This window comes from Protopterus annectens, chromosome 3.part1, assembly GCF_019279795.1.
Source record: "Protopterus annectens isolate FY-2018-M chromosome 3.part1, PAN1.0, whole genome shotgun sequence".
NCBI classification, from domain to species: Eukaryota; Metazoa; Chordata; order Ceratodontiformes; family Protopteridae; genus Protopterus; species Protopterus annectens.
Window position 1 is genome coordinate 1,837,985,535 of NC_056732.1, and position 18,032 is coordinate 1,838,003,566.

General features: G+C 41.2%; 1 protein-coding gene across 1 annotated transcript in view; it reads right to left on the bottom strand.

The window, feature by feature from the left end:
- LOC122798734 (gastrula zinc finger protein XlCGF57.1-like) overlaps positions 1-17,387 on the bottom strand; it is a 195,510-nt gene extending 178,123 nt beyond the window's left edge. The window contains exon 1 of the mRNA XM_044067835.1: positions 17,211-17,387. Coding sequence (XP_043923770.1) covers positions 17,211-17,222 — 12 coding nt within the window. The 5' untranslated portion in view covers positions 17,223-17,387. The remainder of the gene's footprint in view (positions 1-17,210) is intronic.
- Between the last annotated feature and the right edge of the window lie 645 nt (positions 17,388-18,032).

The window sequence follows — 18,032 nt, forward strand, 5'->3', positions numbered from 1 at the left end:
TGCTACTGAAGCAAAGTAAAAGGATTGCATCGTGTAGTGACCTGTTCAGGCTGTACCTGAGTGTTGGTACAGTGGCTAAGGTGCTTATCTTACAGTTACAGCTTTGGTAAATTCATAAATGACAGCTAGAAGTGAACCTCTGTTGTCTGTCACAGTGAAAGTCTGAAGGACGTGTGGTTTTGGATTCAAATTGCAGAAAAAAAGCATTCTGTTCATTTTTTTGTTTCTGTCAACATTATACTGCCTTTACTGATGTGCAAAATATAATACTGTCCAGAATTTAGTATGTATTTTTCCATGCTTTGAATTTTTTTTTTTTTTGAATTTACAAGTAACTTACTGTAGATAAAAAAGGGTTGTTTGGTCTAAATATTTACCAGATAAAATAAAAAATAAACATCAGTTCCTTTATGAATCAAGCTTCCAAAGCTTTTGCACTCTTTCTATGTAAATTTAAGTAATTATTTTAAGCAGTCTGACATTACGCATGCTATTAAACGCCATAACAACTTTTAAAGCCCCTCGCCTAGATGATCATATGCTGGAATACTATAAAACATTTATGACCAAAATTAATAAGACCTTAACCACATTCTTCAGCTTCATCTTTGACAAAATCAACACAAGACCATGGCAAACCAAAGTCTTCACTATGAAAATTCATTAAAACTCCTTTAAAGGACACTTATAGGAACTGTGCATATGAACCTTTAAGGATAAGTGTTGCAACCCAATAGCTTGTTAGGTTCATAGGTAGGTACTAGGCTATCTGCCCAAGGGCATTTATAAGCCTAACCAGAGTGTGTCGACTTTAGCCGCCCCGTTGATTAATTAACTGATCCTCTGTCAAGCAGAGCCAATGAATTGATCCCAGGGGTTTATTTATTTTCTGTTACCCATCCACTCCTCAAGGTTTCTCTTGAAGAGTGCTAGTGAGGGGCTCTGCCTGATGTAATCTGGAATTTTGTTTCAAACCATGGGGAGTCTCTGTGACAGGAATTTATTCCTCCAGCATGTTCTATTTATTGTTGTGGCGCGGTTTAGCTCACTAGAGCACGTGGCTCGCAGTGACTTGGATTTCTTTAGGTGGATCATGTCCATCAATTCTGAGTTGGACATGGCTTTGTAAGTCAGGCAGAGATCACCTCTGAGTAAGCAATATGCCACTGAGTACAGCCGGAGTTTTTTCAATCGGGCGGCATAGGACATATGTTTGAGGCCAGTAATCCTCTTGGTGAGGTACTTTTGTGGTCTTTCCAGCTGTTGGAAGTGTCTTGTGAGGTACATCCCAAATGGGGCATTGTACTCTATGATGGATCTAATGAGTGACGAGCAGATGGGGCACTATAACCTCTTTATTTCTAGATGCGAACCCTTTAGTAATTAGATGGGCCACATAGAAGGATTTCCTAACTACTTTGTCAATATGATTGTCAAAGGAGAGATTACTATCTACCTGGGTCCCCAGATCCCTTATTACCTCTTCTGTATTAAGGGGGCTGCCACCTATGTGGTAATTCGTGGGTGTTTTGTTTTTCCCAAATGGGATGACTATGCATTTTTTGGCATTTAGCTTGAGGCCATGACTTTGACAACAGGTGTCCGTTTCAGTAAGGCCCTTTTGGAGGATGTCTGTGTCAGCCAGAGAGTCAATTATGGCTCCCATTTTGCAGTCATTGGCAAACTTGGTTAGCCATAGTCCTCCTGTGTTTGCCTGTACTTCTGAGAAGTATATGCCAAACAGTAGGGGTCCCAGGACCGAGCCTTGCGAGACACCACTTGTGACTGGTTTAGAGTCGGACCTGGAGCCCACTATTCTTACCGTGTGAGTTCTGTCTGTAAGCCAGTTGGCAACCCATCTCGTGACATAGGGGTTTATGTTCAGGCTGATGAGTATTTCTGTTATACTTGAGTGGGGAATGGTGTTGAAAGCATTGCTGAGGTCAAGGTAGGCTGTGTGAACCACCTTTCCCTCATCTATGGCCTTGGTGGCTGTCTTGAAGAAGTCAACCAGGTTTAGTAGGCATGATCTGCCCTTAACAAAGCCGAACTGGGTCGGGTCAAGTGTTTGGAGGTTCCCAATGTCTTTGTTAATGAGTTCCATGATGATGCGCTCCATAGCCTTGCAGACCAGACTAGTCAGGCTTATGGCGATAGTTACCAGGGTCAGTTGTGGTCCCTCCTTTGTGGAGAGGAATAACAGTTGCTGTGTGCCATTCTATGGGCACGTAGCCTGTGGAGAGGCTGAGGTTGAACAGTGTGTTTAGGTGGGGGGTTAGTTCGATCTGTAGTTCGTGCAAGAAGCAGCCTGGGACACCATCTGGTCCCATTGACACTGTGTTTTTGGCTTTTGAAAGGGCTGTTTTCACCTGTGCGTCTGTGATTTTGGGACACTACACTTTTCCAGTATTGTTGTGGGCCCTTTTGGAGGTGAGAGGGGGCGAAGTTTGCACTGAATCTATCTGCCAGGATGTTGGCAATATCAGTAGCTTCAGTATATTTTGTGTTATTTTGCACTAGTTCAGTGCATATCTGCGAGTTGCCACTTAGATTCTTAACATAGCTAAAGAAGGCTTTGTGTTTATTTTTTGAATCCTTGGCTATTTTTCTTTCGAAGTTAGCCTTGGATGATTTCATGAAGGACCTTTGTTTCATACCGATACTGATCAGGGATGTCTTTCCTTCTTGGGATTTGCTTTTTTTCTGAACTAGTCTCCTCTTTCTATTGTATAGCCTGTTTATTGCAGGGGTCCACCAAACTGGTTTCCTTCTCTTAGAGGAGTGAGTCTTAGTTTTGCTAGGGATGGCACGATCCATGCATCCTTGTAGGTGCTCATAGAGTGCACTTGTAAAGATTTCTGCATCTTGGGCAGCGTTATCCTTTAGCGTGGGGGCTGTGAAACTTACCACCTCTGTCTTAAGTAAGGTGAAGTTTGCTTTAGAAAAGTTTTTTACTGTGGCTTCCTTAGTTGGGGATGGTGGTGGTGGGGTGTGGACATCCAGAGTGATAAGTTTATGGTCTGATCTAACCAGTGATGGGTTGACCTCCTGTGTGGAACACCTGTCGCCCATGTTGGTGATGACCAGGTCCAATATGTTTTCACCTCTGGTAGGGGAGTTTACCAGCTGATCCAGGGCGTTTGAGTTGATGAATTCCAGGAAGCGCTGGGCCTGGGAATTTGTACGCGAGTAGTTTTCCCAGTGAATGGTAGGGTAATTGAAATCGCCCAATATCAGGGTGTTCGGTAGGACCTTCATGTTTTCCCGTGTCTCCAGAAAGGTGGAGTGGTGGTCCTGGGTCATGGAGGGTGATCTGTAGCAGGCCACAATTTGCATAGCAGATTTGCCTGATGTTAGTTGCACATGGATGATCTCAGAGGTATCATGCTGCGCCACTAACCTGGAGGTGTAGGTATCCTTGATGAATATGGATACACCCCCTCCTTTTGTGTTTCGGTCCGTATTCTGTGGCCGAAAAGTGTGGTATGAGTTGTAGCCCGGTAGTGCTGGGGTGCTCTCTGGAGCCTTGAACCAGGTTTCAGTTACTGCACAGATGTCGCCGTTCTCCATACAGAGGAGTGCTTCGAGCGCATGCATTTTGAGATTTAAACTCCTAGCACTGAGTAGCATAACCCTCAGTTTTTTGTTAATTGTGCTGTTTACGGAGGTGGATTTGACTTTTGAGCCTTGCCTAAAAAAGCACTATGGAGGCAGCAAGAGCCTTGGCCAGTATTTGAAAGCCTAGGGGTGACAGGTGCAAGCCATCTCTTGCGAAGCAACGTGGCTTGTCGATCATGCTGTCCCAGGCTGACAGACACTGGATCCCCTTTGAATGACACCAGAAGCTTAGCCAATTGTTGAAATTGATCATTTTTTCTTTATACTGAAGTATCATTCTTGGTGAGGGCAGGATGCTACTCAGGGTCAGGGTCATACCAGCCTGGGCTGCATGATCAGAGAGCTCTTCCATGTCTCTTTTCATGTAGTCCAGGGAGGTACGTCTCAGGTCATTCACACCATCATGAACAATGACAGAGTTATATTTGTACTTGTTCTGGAGTGACCTGATTGCTTGTGTTACGTGGTGGATTCTGGCTCCCGACAGGCAATTAACAGTAACCTTCTGCTTGTCCAGCCTAGTGAGTGGGACATCAGTGTGCCTGACTATAGAGTCACCTATTACTAGTGTGTTAGGTATGTTATTTAGCCTTAAGGGTTGTGATTGTGCGGCACACTGATTTTGTGTTTTATGTGTTGTCTGGTTTGTGACGGGAAGTGCAGGTTGTTTGGGTGTCTGCTTTGGAGGTCTCTGATGCTTTTGCAGGTTTTTATTCAGAGCCTTCGAGTATGATTTTGTGTATTTATGTGTATTTTTGCCAGTGCTGTTTTAGTAGGTCTGTGTACGGCTGGAGGTGTGGTGCAAGTGTTAACCTTCTCCTCTTGACTATCTGTTCCAATCTTGGGTGGAGACAGCTTAGCTTCCAGTTTGGCTGTATAATTGCATCTCTCGCATATGTTAGTGTTTTGTGGTAGGAGGAGAGGGTTGTATGTGTACAGGAGGCAGTTGTAACATTGCCTCAGGATACCCAGATTCACCAGCTGGACTGGAGAGTGCACCTGAAGTTGCCTTTTGGTCATGCCTGAATAGTAGGGTGAGCTGCTTAGTCGCTTGGTTGGTGAGGGGTGAATAAAGAATCTTGCCCTGCTGGGCAATCAAGTGTCAGGGTATATTAGTGATTGCTATTAGGAGTGAGCAATTGCTGGGCTTTAAGATGCTTTTTGAGTGCTTAGGTTGAGAGTTAGACTAGTTTCAAGGGAAAAACTGAAGAAGAGACTTAGTGGAGCCGGGAATAATTTAACCGTAGCTAACTGGCACTGCCCGGTGCACAAAACCATGCAAACACGGTTTTTATAGTGGGGAAATGAAAGAGATAGAAATTAGCCCAAAATGGCCAATAAACTACTAACTTCTGGGCTGGAACCACTCCTTCAGGGACAGATAGGTTGCTCAAAGCTTCCCTCTCTCACAGGTGAACAGAGAAACTTCCTTCTATCCAAGTAAGGTATGGGCAACTCAGAAACTAGTATAACAGCCCTGAATTCAGCACTAGCCTGAAAACTGGACTATACTAGTTTAGAAAGGCAGGAAACAAGGAATTTTTTTGTTTATTTTTTTTTTTTTTTGTTTGTTTGTTTGAAAAGATAAGGCAAAAACAGTAAAAAAATACACTTAAAACAGCTTTAAACGACTACAAACGATCAGAAAAGGCTATCACACTTTTTTAGTGTGTAGTCTACAACAGTTAAATTATTTAAACAAAAAACTTTTTAAAAGTGCAGGCAGTCAAATAAATACAATATGTGAAAAAAACAAGCTTTTAAATCACAATAAATGCTGGAGAATCTGCATTTAGGTGGAAAACAGTTAAGTACAGCAAGAAAGTACAGAAAACTGATACTTAATCACTCCAAAGTCTCTCTTCTAAGCTAGAAGGCTTGTATCAGTTTAAGACTTTCTAGTGCTACCCAGTAGGTTAGTTACAGGAAAGATGGGAAACAAGCACAGATGTGGTCTTTTAAACCAGAAAGTTGAAAGACACGGACAAACTGTCCAAATGGTCAATAAACTACAATTTCTGGGCCAAGAACCTCTCCTCTCGTGGTAGACAGGCTACCTAGTGCTTACCACTCCCACTGATAAGCTAGAAGGCTATTTTCCAACACAGAAAGGCTTGCAGGGCTCAGAAGCTTACCAACAGTCCTAGATACAGCAACTCTGTATCTGGACTAGGCTAGTTACAGGAAAGGTGGGAAACAAGCGCAAATGCGGCTTTTAAACCAGAACATTGAAAGAGATGGAAAAAAAACTCCCCAAACGGCCAATAGCTACAATTTCTGGGCCAGGAACCACTCCTCTTGTGGTAGATACGCTACCTAATGCTTACCACTCCCACTGATAAGCTAGAAGGCTTCCCTCCAACACAGAAAGGCTTGGGGGGCTCAGAAGCTTACAAAGAGTCCTGGATACAGCAAATCTGAACCTGGACTAGACTAGTTACAGGAAAGGTGGGGAACAAGTACAAACGTAGGCTTTTAAGCCAGCAAGTTGAAAGAGATGGAAAACTGCCCAAACGGCCAAATACAATTTCTTGGCCAAAACTCACTCTTCCTGTGGAGGATAGGCTACCTAGTGCTTAGCACGATGAACCAGTAAAACACAGCTCACGACCAGAGCAATCACAAGGACCTGGAAACAGATATTGTTTTACAAAAGACTCCTTTATTGCACTTTGTGTCCTCTTCAAATCCACAATTAAAAACAGCTTTACCAAAAACGAAAACAAGAAATATTGTCAAGCGCTTTCGCCCGGGCCCTCCCAGGCTTTATCAAGACCTTGTCTTGATAAAGCCTGGGAGGGCCCGGGCGAAAGCGCTTGACAATATTTCTTGTTTTCGTTTTTGGTAAAGCTGTTTTTAATTGTGGATTTGAAGAGGACACAAAGTGCAATAAAGGAGTCTTTTGTAAAACAATATCTGTTTCCAGGTCCTTGTGATTGCTCTGGTCGTGAGCTGTGTTCTACCTAGTGCTTACCACTCCCACTGAAAGCTAGAAGGCTTCCCTCCAACACAGAAAGGCTTGGGGGGCTCAGAAGCTTACTAACAATCCTGGATACAGCATCTCTGTAACCAGACTAGGCTAGTTATAGGAAAGGCTGGAAACAGGCACAAGTGCGGCTTTCAAACCAGAAAGTTGAAAGAGATGGAAAAATCTGCTCAAACAGCTAATAGCTACAATGTCTGGGCCAGGTACCACTGCTCTTGTGGTAGATACAGGGTTGCCAGACGTCCCTATTTGGGTGGGACTGTCCCGAGATCAGCAGCCTGATCCCGAGTTCCACCCTGCCGGTTTAAATCCCGGCCAGCCTCCGCTTTGTTTGTTTTTTTTTTTGATTGTCCCGTATACCTGACATACGGGACAATCAAAAATTGCTAAACACGGAGCTACTTGTGTTGAATGCGGAACTGCAATGCATTAAACACGAGAAGCTCTGTGTTTAGTGCAGAGCTACTGTTCTTTAATGTGGAACTGTGTTCCGCATTAAAGACCTTTTTTTTTTTGGTCTTCACTTGCCGCCGTGAAAGATGTTTTTTTTTTTTTTTTGGTCTTCACTTGCCGTGAGAGACCTTCTTTTTTTTTTGTCCCTATCTGGGGGGCTGGAAATCTGGCAACCCTGGGTAGATAGGCTACCTGATGCTTACCACTCCAACACGGAAAAGCTTGGGGGGGCTCAGAAGCTTACAAAGAGTCCTGGATACAGCAAATCTGTACCTGGACTAAACTAATAACAGGAAAGGCAGGAAACAAGCGCAAACACAGACTTTTATGTACTGCAATGACATTTTTTATTTTTGCAAATCTTACTTGATGCATTCAAACTAGTTAATACAACACCTAGCAGTTGTAGTTGTGACATTTTTCGAACCTTTTAATGTTGGTCAATAAAGCCTAATTAGAGAGTTGGGCAATCTACTCAATAGATAAAAAGCTTAATGACCATAACATTAAGGCTGATTGCAAAATTTCCTAAATAAGATCTAAAACAGCAACTAAAAAAGTCAGACAGAAAGCCACATTGGTAAAAATCAACATAAGGTCCCAGACAAACAACAGACTTCATTGTGTAGTACCTTATTACTCCTTTGAAGGAGGCCTGTGGGAAACATGCAAATGAACCCTTAAGGACGTACAAGTGCTTCAGCTACATGGCTTCAGAATTCCCACTGACAAATGCAAATGACCCCTTAAGGACATTCTTGGCCCAGACATGTCATTTCTATGTGACCTTTTTACTTGTTGTTTTGGTTCATACCTGGGAACATTTTCAGTCATTCCTAATGTTATGACCATCAGACATTCAGGTGCCTAACTTGTTTTCACACACAAACTAATAGCACCCCCCTCCAATCTGCACATTCGGACTGGAAACCAATATTTGACTGTGAACAGTCTGCCCAAATTTCCTCATTTCATAGACATCCTCACCCTATTGCTTTGTATCCAGTTAAAAATACACACAAAATGCACACCCTTCAATTCAGAAGACTGACTATCAAATAATACTTATCGGAGTACAGCTGTATCCCTTTGTGCAATTCTATACTCATCCTCCAGGCCTAAGTCAGCATCCCCAATGTCTCGGTCAATGGTGGTAGTATTACACCGTAGCATTCAATGTGCATAACATGTCACAAGCTATTAGCCGACCTGGAAGCAGGAATGTAATGGTGACCAACTGCAATACAGCTCTGTTTCCGGACCTGGTTTCTTCTCATTTATTTCAGTTGTACAACAAACTTTTTAGTCAGTCCTACAAAACAGTTTGCTCAGTAATTGTCAAGAGCACAAACAAACTAATTTTTTATTGATAAAATGTCTCAGACTTGGGGACCTGGGGGAAAGACTGTAAACAACATGTTCTTTTTTAACTCCTTAAGGCTTGCTGAGAGCTATCTTGGCACTCTGTGGTCATGTCAGCCTCCTGGAAGCTGAAATAAACTGGTTTATACCTAGTCCACCCTCTGAAGCAAGTACATTTTTTTTTTAAAGTTTCTGAAGATTACACCAGCCATGCATTTTTATGTTGTGAGAACATAACTGTTTCTGACTCCGAAGTATAATGCAGCTTTTACCAATGTGTATGATGTAGCGTTGTACAGGAAAAATTAAGATAACATTTTAAAAATTAAATGAAGCTAAAAAGCCTTACACCGTTGTTGTGATCTTAACACGTCGTATTTTCTTCCTTTCTACTGTATCCTATTTATCAAATTCATATCTTTGTATGGTCAGCAAAGAGACCTACTGTTACTTTCAAATCTTAACATCACTTATTAAACAATGAAAAGGATCAGCCCCAACATTCTTGCAATGCAGCCCCAGTGATAATGATCCTTTCATTTAATTGACTCTGTTTGCCATTACACTGCAGTGTGTTATGGTAATGTCATGGTAATGATCCTTCCATTTAATTGGCGTTGTTATTAAGCTGCAGTATGTTATCTCACTATTACTACCAAGTCTGTCTGTCTGTTACTCCATGATCCATCTGCTAACGTGCCTAGTTTGTTTGCTGTCCTGATGTGTAACAGCAGGCCATATGCTGTGTATCATTGAAGTAGGTCAGGCTCACATATCTTTTCTAGTCTGTTGTCTTGGTCACCTCACTGAAGAACTCACAGTTCCCACACTTAGCTTGTAACTATTACTGCTCTGGGTTTCTACAGTAACCACCAGAGATACTGCCCTTGGTTTGTATAGCAACCCGCCTATGTTAGGCCAAATGCATCACTGCCTTAAGTTTTTAGTAAAACCCTACTTGTATCCCATTTTAAGGCATTAGATTCACTATCCCAGGATTCTACAATAACCCCACACCCGTAGTCTGCTTCAGATTGTCACTGCTCAATATTCTTAAATAACTCCCTGCCTAAGCTCTCCTTCAGTTTATGTATACTACTATTGCGGGTTTTTGTAATAATCCCTTTACTTCTGCATCACTGCCACAAGTTTCCATAACCACCTTTCCACACCACTACCTGCATGTCACTTCCCCAAGTATTTACAGTAAACCTTATCCAAATCCCTTATAAGCTGTCAGTCAGTCAGCCCTTCAGGTTTCCACAATAACTCTGCTTCCGACCGTGTGTGCCTCACAACAGGGGCTTATCGTCTCTCCATCATAACAACTATTAGACCACTGCTTCTGCTCCTATTCTAGTACAATTTCTCCACTTGAGGTTTGACCTAGAGAACTGTACAAAGAATTCCATATACAGTCTAGCCTTTCATATACAGTAAGCATTCTTCTCTCAGACATGAAATTTCATGCAAGGACTAACCAACTCATGTTTACCTAAGTAAACATCCCATTATTTCCTAAATTTGTTTCCAAACTTCACCCCCCCCCCCCAGCATCCCACCTTGGGATTTCTTATTCTTAGTGCATGGCTGCACACTCTAATACTGAAACCAAGCTCAATATCCAATTGGGTTCTTGTACTGGTCTTGGTCTCATTCATAAAGAAATGCTTAAAATACTCCATTTCCAATTAGCTTTGCTTCACATCATGGTGACCTGTAATGACCTAAAATTGTTTGTTTCTTTCTTTCTTTCAGATTTTCCTGGTTAGGGGTTGCCACAGCGGAACTCCGATCCACTAATGATTGGCAGTAGATTTTGACGTGCTGGCTTGCCGGGCCTAACGCACAACCTTCAACGAAGGAACGCCCATTCACGCATGTCGCCACACAGAAGACGCTCTAACTGGGAATCGAACGGGCAACGTCTAACTGTGAGGCGACAACGCTACCGCAGCACCACCACCAAAAATACACTACTGAAATTACAACATGGCCTCTACTTCAGGCTCACCACTTTTGCTGCCCTTATATATTCAGTGAAAGGATGTTAATCAACATGGACAGAGGCACTTTTACTGAGGCTGTCTTTAATGATCTGACCACAGCCTTTGACCTGGTGGTCATTCCTTATTAAGGCAGGGACTGGAGACCTTCAGAATGGAAATGGGATCCAGTGCAAAGATTTCAGATTAGCTTTCCAGTCACAGATGAAGAGTAAAACTTGGACACAACCTCTAGTGCCTCAAGATACTTCACTCCCGTCATACACAGCCTCTAGGATCTCAAGTTACTTCACTCCGTCATATAGCAAGACTCTGTTCTGTGCCCTGTACATTTTGTCAAGGATGGAGATTACCATAAAGGATTGGGGGTTGGTATAATGGCTGTGATGTTTACCTCACAGACACAAGGTACAGGGTTTGATTCTCACGTTGTTGAACGGGAAATTGGCTAGGCTTAAAATGGTTCACATGGGCAGCTAGCGTAGTACTTACCTGTGAACCTTTATGAATTCCCTCCAAATTCATCTAATGGATCTTGAAGTGTTAATGCATACAGATGACCTTACTCAAGGCCAAATAGCTTCATATCTAAGAATGCTCAGTCAAGATTATCATTCACCTACATGATCATGGCTACTTCCCCCATTCATTTCCTTGTTCAACCCAAAAAACAGATGGTGGTGCCGTTAATCTCCATGACACTATCATCAGTCAGAAACATGGCAATAAGTACATTTTATGTGTGATCAGCCCTGTGAGATTCTCTCCAACCTGACCTCAGAAGTGCCAAAGCAGTAGACAAGTTTACGAAATCACTAATTTAGTGTTTAAAGAAATGTAATAATTGTGAGTTACACAACCATTGCAGATGCTGCTTGCTCTTTCACAAGTCCTATAGTGACCCTCAGACAGCCACTGCTACCACTGGGGTTTACAAGGCAAAAGGGGAAAAATAAGTAGGTTACTAGGGTATTTCTTGCATATCACACATAGACAGGCAAATTAAGAGTCGCTGATCCACCTTATGGCATGTCTTTGCAATGATGGAGGAAACCACAGCACCCACAGAAACCCACGTGAATAGAGGGAGGACATGCAGACTCCATACTGAAGACACCCCAGATGAGAACTGAACCAGAGAACTTCTTGCTGTGAGGCAGAAGCACTATCCATCATGCCACTAAGCCACCTACACAACTCCAACTCCACTCTGCATTCCTACATGGCTACTGAAATATCTCTTAAAGGCAACTTGTTTCTGCTTGATTAAGGAACTACTTAAAGCATTTTCTCATCCTTTTTCTTAATTTCCTTTCACTTTCTTAGCCTCACATATAATTATTACATGCATATTGCTCCCATGTTACCCTGCCGTTAAAATTTTAGTTATGAGTGCATTACACTGTCAGTGGTATATTTACTTGCTCCTTTCATCCAACTGAACTTGACTTATTACAATGATAGCATTTCATTTAGTCATTTCCTGAGAATATTGTCTGCACCTGGTATTTTTAATTTTTGCAGTAATGGCTTTGGATCAAGATGTGACTGAAAAGGGTGTGCTGGATACACTCACCTACCCAGTCAGTACACACAAACTATTCTTTCATGCAGTACTAAAACAAAGGCTTGTACTGAAGTCTATACATACAACCACCACCATGTGACTTTCACCAAACTCCCTAAGGCTCCAGTCACTGCAACACATCAGGTTTATTGCTTCTGTGAGAACTTATCCTGCATCCAAGCTATGACAACCCTTCAGTAAGGGTAAACCACCCTGTTTTTCAAAATTCATACCCCCAAAAGCAGTGTAGTAAATGCATGGTTCACCCAGGTTCCTCCCTTATGTAACAGCATCATTTGTGGACAGGTAACAGCAGGGCCCACCCTAATAGTAATAGCACCATGCGGAACAGGTTACTGCATAATTTACCCCTGGCATTCCCCCTTTATAATATCACCATGTGGGACAAGTAACAGCACAGATTCCTGGAAGGATTTCCTTTTTCTAGCAATGTCATGAGGGACAGGTTATTTCATGGTTCACCCAGGCCCCCTGTTATGTAACAGCACCATGAGACACCAGTTACTGCATAGTTTATCTCTGGTGCCTGTCTTATGTAACAGCATCATGCCAGAAAAATAACAGCATGACTAACCCTGGAACTTCCCCATGGTCATAGATTCATAGGTTGGTACTAGGCTATTGGCCATAGGGCCTATACAAGCCATAATAATAATAATAATAACAACAATTCCCTGGCTATTTCTTCCAACAGTATTTACTTCCCTGGACCTCTGTCTAGCAGGGCAACTGATGTGTTCCCCGGGGTGAATTTCTTATCTCCCATCCAATCATCAAGGTTCCTTTTGAAGAGGGCCAAAGAGGTGCTCTGCTTGACATGTATGGGCAGTCTATTCCAGAGTCTGGGGAGTCTCTGGGTCAGGAACCTATCCCTCCAGCATGTTTTGTTCTTTGTGATGACAAGGTTTAGATCCCTGGAGCGTGTGTCTGAGGGACTGGAATTTCTTTAAGTGTAACAATACCATGTGAGTCAGGTAATTGCACGCTTCACCCTGGGGCAACTTCATGTAATAATACAGCTCTCACCCCGGGGCAACTTCATGTAATAATACAGCTCTTGCCCCGGGGCAACTTCATGCAATAATACAGCTCATTGTGAAGTCCTTCCTTATCTAGTAGCATCACAAGAAATAGGTAGCTGCATGGTTCACTCACAGTTCACCTCAAATGAAACAGCATCATATCAGATAGGTAACTGTACAACACCCCCCCCCCCCCGGACTCTTCCTTATCTAACAGCACCCTGAGGGACAGGCAGCTACATGGTTCATAAAAATGTAAACTTTGTCACAGAAAAAGGCCAGTAATCTAGGAAGACTGCTGGCATGGAAGGAATGTTTAAGAAAACAATAGGATAGGTATAAAAATTATACACCAGTGAAGATAATCTCACATTCTCCACATACTTTTTCAAGAGGTAAAGAAATTGTGGTACTTCTGGATGAAGAGTTGGACAGGTTGTATGAGGAAAGGAGTACCACATCACAGCACTGAGACAAATAAGGGAAGAAATGGATATAAAGGATTGGGTCAACATTCGGAGACAGAAATAAAGATAGAATAGGTGAAGATCTTTTCTAGAAAAAAGGATAGGTGAAGATCTTTTCTAGAAAAAAAAGATGTTCAGGTAAAAGAACATCCTTTGGGCAGTCCCAAAAGCTGCATTTGATGCCTGCACTGAACTTAAATACAGTAAAAGATGTACACAGAAAGGAAAGATATACTTCAGATCATGCTATAATCCAAATGGATATTGTCCTGGGAGAATGTGAGTAAAGGCAAGGCAGGTGGAAGTGGGCATAATATAAATGGTGAATGACAGAGAAGAAAGGGCATTTGAAGAAAGTAGTTAAGAGGACAATAACGTAGGTAATAAAACACAAAAGGGAAAATAGGAGTACTATTATGGGATGGATTGAAGGCAGTGGTAAGGGTGCATTTAGCAGCTGTCAATGATAAGAACAAACACAAAAAAACAGTAAGAGATTTTCAACAATGGAGGAACTGTCATTTAAAAGAAAAAGAAAACAGATGAACAGATGAAGGAATTAAATAATCCTAAATGTGATCTAAAAATGTTTACTGTTTCTTTGTTTACTGGGTTAGTCCACTGGGTCAACATGTTATCTTTTTTTCAGGGGAGACCAGTCCCACTGGGCCAACTATTTTTTTTTCAGGGGAGACCCAAGGTGGTAATCATACTGACTAGAAGAAATTTGGCAAGAACTCTAGATAACTTCTCCTACTCTTATTGATAAGTGTAGTGGGATATTTTACATACACTTAAGCTACTAACAACTCAAACAAATGGGATGCTGGTTTAAAGTGTCATCCAAATAACGGTACACTCAGGAGAGCACCACCTCCTAATACTTCACTGCAGTGTCAGTAATGGAAAATTAATCTAATCATCTGAGGTGGGACTAGAACCAACAGCTACCTTATCTGCCAGCACCAAAATCAATTATACGCACCGGTCAAGCCTCTGATACTGTCATAAAAACAGAAACTGATTGCATAACTAGAAGTGCTTTTTCATGGGTAAGGGGTATAACAATTCCCTGTATGTAGCCTGGGCATTTTCATAAATAAGGTACTATAACAATTTATGGTACTTACCACTCAGACTACTCAGAGATAATACAGGAATTGATTCTAGGTGTTGGGATATATGAAAAGAAATTAAATGCAGGTTTTGGGAGTGCCCAAGATAAGAAAACAGATGGAAGGAACATATCCATGGGTGGGAGCTACTTGCCAAGCTGATATGGACCTGGAAATGTTTAGGTATGAGAGTGAGAGGACAGAAGCCAGACGGAGAAAGGAAGAGAAAGGGACCAGAACTTTATTTTAAGAACAAAAGATACTATTAGCAAAATAGTGGAAAACTTCAGTGTACAATAATCTGGATAAGCCTCACAACGATTTTCTAAAGTTTAAATGTTCATGGAGGGTATACAGATTGGAAGCAATGCATAAGAAATGTCCAAGAAAAAGTATAATTACACCATACAATTTAATAAGTACTGTTTTTTAAAAAAGCTGTAACAGGTGTAAATACACAGACTGCAGAATGGTAAACTGCAGCTGAAGGATATAATAGATAAACAAGGCTTGTTCTCCATAAACAGATCTTTACAGTATTTTATTTGCATGGTTTGCTGTCAAAAATACATACATCTCAAAAAAGGAAGTCACATGGAAGCTCCAAAGTGACTTCCTTTTCTAAAACGGTTTTAGTTTAAGTTTGTAAACAGTTTCCTCTGTGTTGGTTTTTAAGTTTTAAAATAAATACATATCTTGTTTGTCCTTTTGTTGTTTTTATTGTAATAAAAAACGTTGACAAAACTGCAAAAGAGAAAAAAAAATCGATACTCATGCAAAAGAAAGACCCTTAATATTCAATGCCCTGGGTGGTCAGCATTTCTCACCATCTCGATCCTTGTTTCAGCCTGAACAACTCAAACTGCACAGCTGAGGCATGATTCAGAGTTAGACAGTAAAGTAACTGTGTAAGCAAAACCAAATCTGATCCACATTACCCTGACATTAGGAAAAGTGTTTCAAGTCATGAGCTTTTCTCCTCGGGCACCCACTGAAAATGGGCTCCTACTCAGTTGGACTTTCCTAGTAATCAAATGGCAATAAATAAAGAAATGAAAGCACTGTACTCAGTTATTTTAATTCTCATTGGATTATTCCTAACACATTTTACAATATAAATCTTTGCAGCAGGTTGTGGCTATTTCTGCAAATTGGTCAACATATTAAACTTGTTTTACTGTACTGCTCATATCAAACAGCCAGCTATGCTCTCTCTCCAACTCAAGCACTAACATTCCACAACAGACGACACACATTCCAGTATGCCTAATGGAGTCTTTCTGAAGAGACATGAAAGGAAAAGGAATTTCCAATTTGACATGTATACTCTTTTTTTCCATTTTTTTATTGTTTTGACTTGGTTTGTTACCTTTTCAGTGTATCTCAGTCCCACATACTATAAATATAGCCTATATTTTATGGATGATAACACCACCATCTCAGAGTAGTCAACTAAATTTCGATCTTGTGATCCCTTAGGTTTTTCAGGCAGCACCACATCCAGGGTAAAATATGTCAGCTATGCACTGTCTCTTATGTTATAACTCTCCTTGTCAAGGCAAGTTCTTGTTTCCACATTGAAATCACCAAGATTTACACCCCCCGGGTGGCCCCGCCATGGTATTTCTTCCACACCACAGATTCGGACACACGCACCAATGGGCACTTTAGAGTGTTCAATCCACCTACTGCATGTCTTTGGAATGTGGGAGGAAACCAGACCAGCCGGAGGAAACCCACGTGAACACAGGGAGGACATGCAAATGCCACATATAAGGCATCCCAGCCAAGAATCAACCCAGGGAACCTCTTGCTGTGAGGCGACCATGCTATTGCAAAGAAAAAAACTGCACTACAACTTATACAAACCTGGTACAAAAAAACTGCACTACAACTTATAGAAACCTGGTGCATAAACAAACATCCACAACACTTTTCTGGTTCATTGAAAAAAAAAAAAGTGGAGATATACTTCTGGTTCAGATTTCTTCTGTCCCCTCATTTCTGGATTTTTTTTAAACCACTCATAGTACACAGAGGAGAAAACCTAAACATGGCTTTGGAAAGTTTTGTTAACATTAGAAAAACAAAGTACTCAGAAAGAAATAAGCATTTTATGGTATTTAATACATTAGACTGCAGAGATAAAAGACTCAAGACATCTCCCACAATAACTGGCAATTCAGTACTGTTTTACTTCTGAACAAGTCTGTAATTCTCAAACTATACTTATTCAGTGAAAAAAAAAACATTTCTGACCACACTCTAGCTACAGGCTGCATTCCTTACCCACAGCTTCATGACTGTAGTTCTGTACTCAGTAGTCTAAAATGTAACAATTAGAAACACAAGGACATGTTACTTTAATATAGTACAGGATCAGAAAAACAAATATATGCTCATTTCCTGTGCCACTCCCTGTAGCAAATATTTCTTTATCTGCACCATCATGAGTTTTTGTCCCTAACTTTCTTTAACAAAACAACCTGCATTATTTATAAAAATTAACCCTGCAGCCTGTCAGAGTTTGAGATTAAAAGGGCACCGTCTGATCCAGAGGAAGCAAGTTGTTTATCAGATTAGAACCTCTTACCTCCAACTTCATGATGCCCGATTCAGCCTCCAGCAACAAAAGAAACACTGTTCAAGCAACTGCTACTTTGTAAAGACTCTGAGCCAAAATAAATGATTATATCAACAGGAATTCAAATACTTCTGTACCTTACTGCACAGAAATACATGCTGTCCTCAATAAAAGTTTTGTCCATAATTGCTCACTTCCTTCCTGTCTGTCAGTGAAAGTCTTCCTATGCTATTTGATAAGCTAATTAATATTTATGAGAAAGCCTTGAGCAAAGGAAGAGTTAGTGTAAATTAGTGTAAATATTAAATGAGATGGGCAGACAAGACAGTACCTCTCAACCATCCAGATTTTCGCAGAATGTCCTGACTTTTGTCTCATATTTTTGGTCTGTTTCTCATAAAATTTGTGGTTTTCTACCAAATCACCGAGGATTGAAGTCACTAAATAATGCCATACATTTCAGTTTCAGATTTCATTTCCTTCAGAAAATGCATGTCAACACAAATCATTCTATCATTCTGTTATTCTAGCAGCTTTTTAAGTTTATAGGAGAAATATTTAAAATCTGTTCCTATTTTTGGGCCTTTGCCCACAATGATTTTAGGCTTTGTCCAGATATATTGCACTAAGGGGTTCAGTGGTATAGGAGAGACCGATACATGAACGTGTGCTCTCTGCAGTTATGCAGACCCAAGTAACAGGTTTCACAGATGCATTTTCCTTTAGACTCCTGCCATATGTGTTACTTCTGCGAACTGTATGCATTGACTTGTGAGTTTTAATAGCTCTGTAGTAGTTACCATTTGGAATATTTTACGTGATGAAATTCAG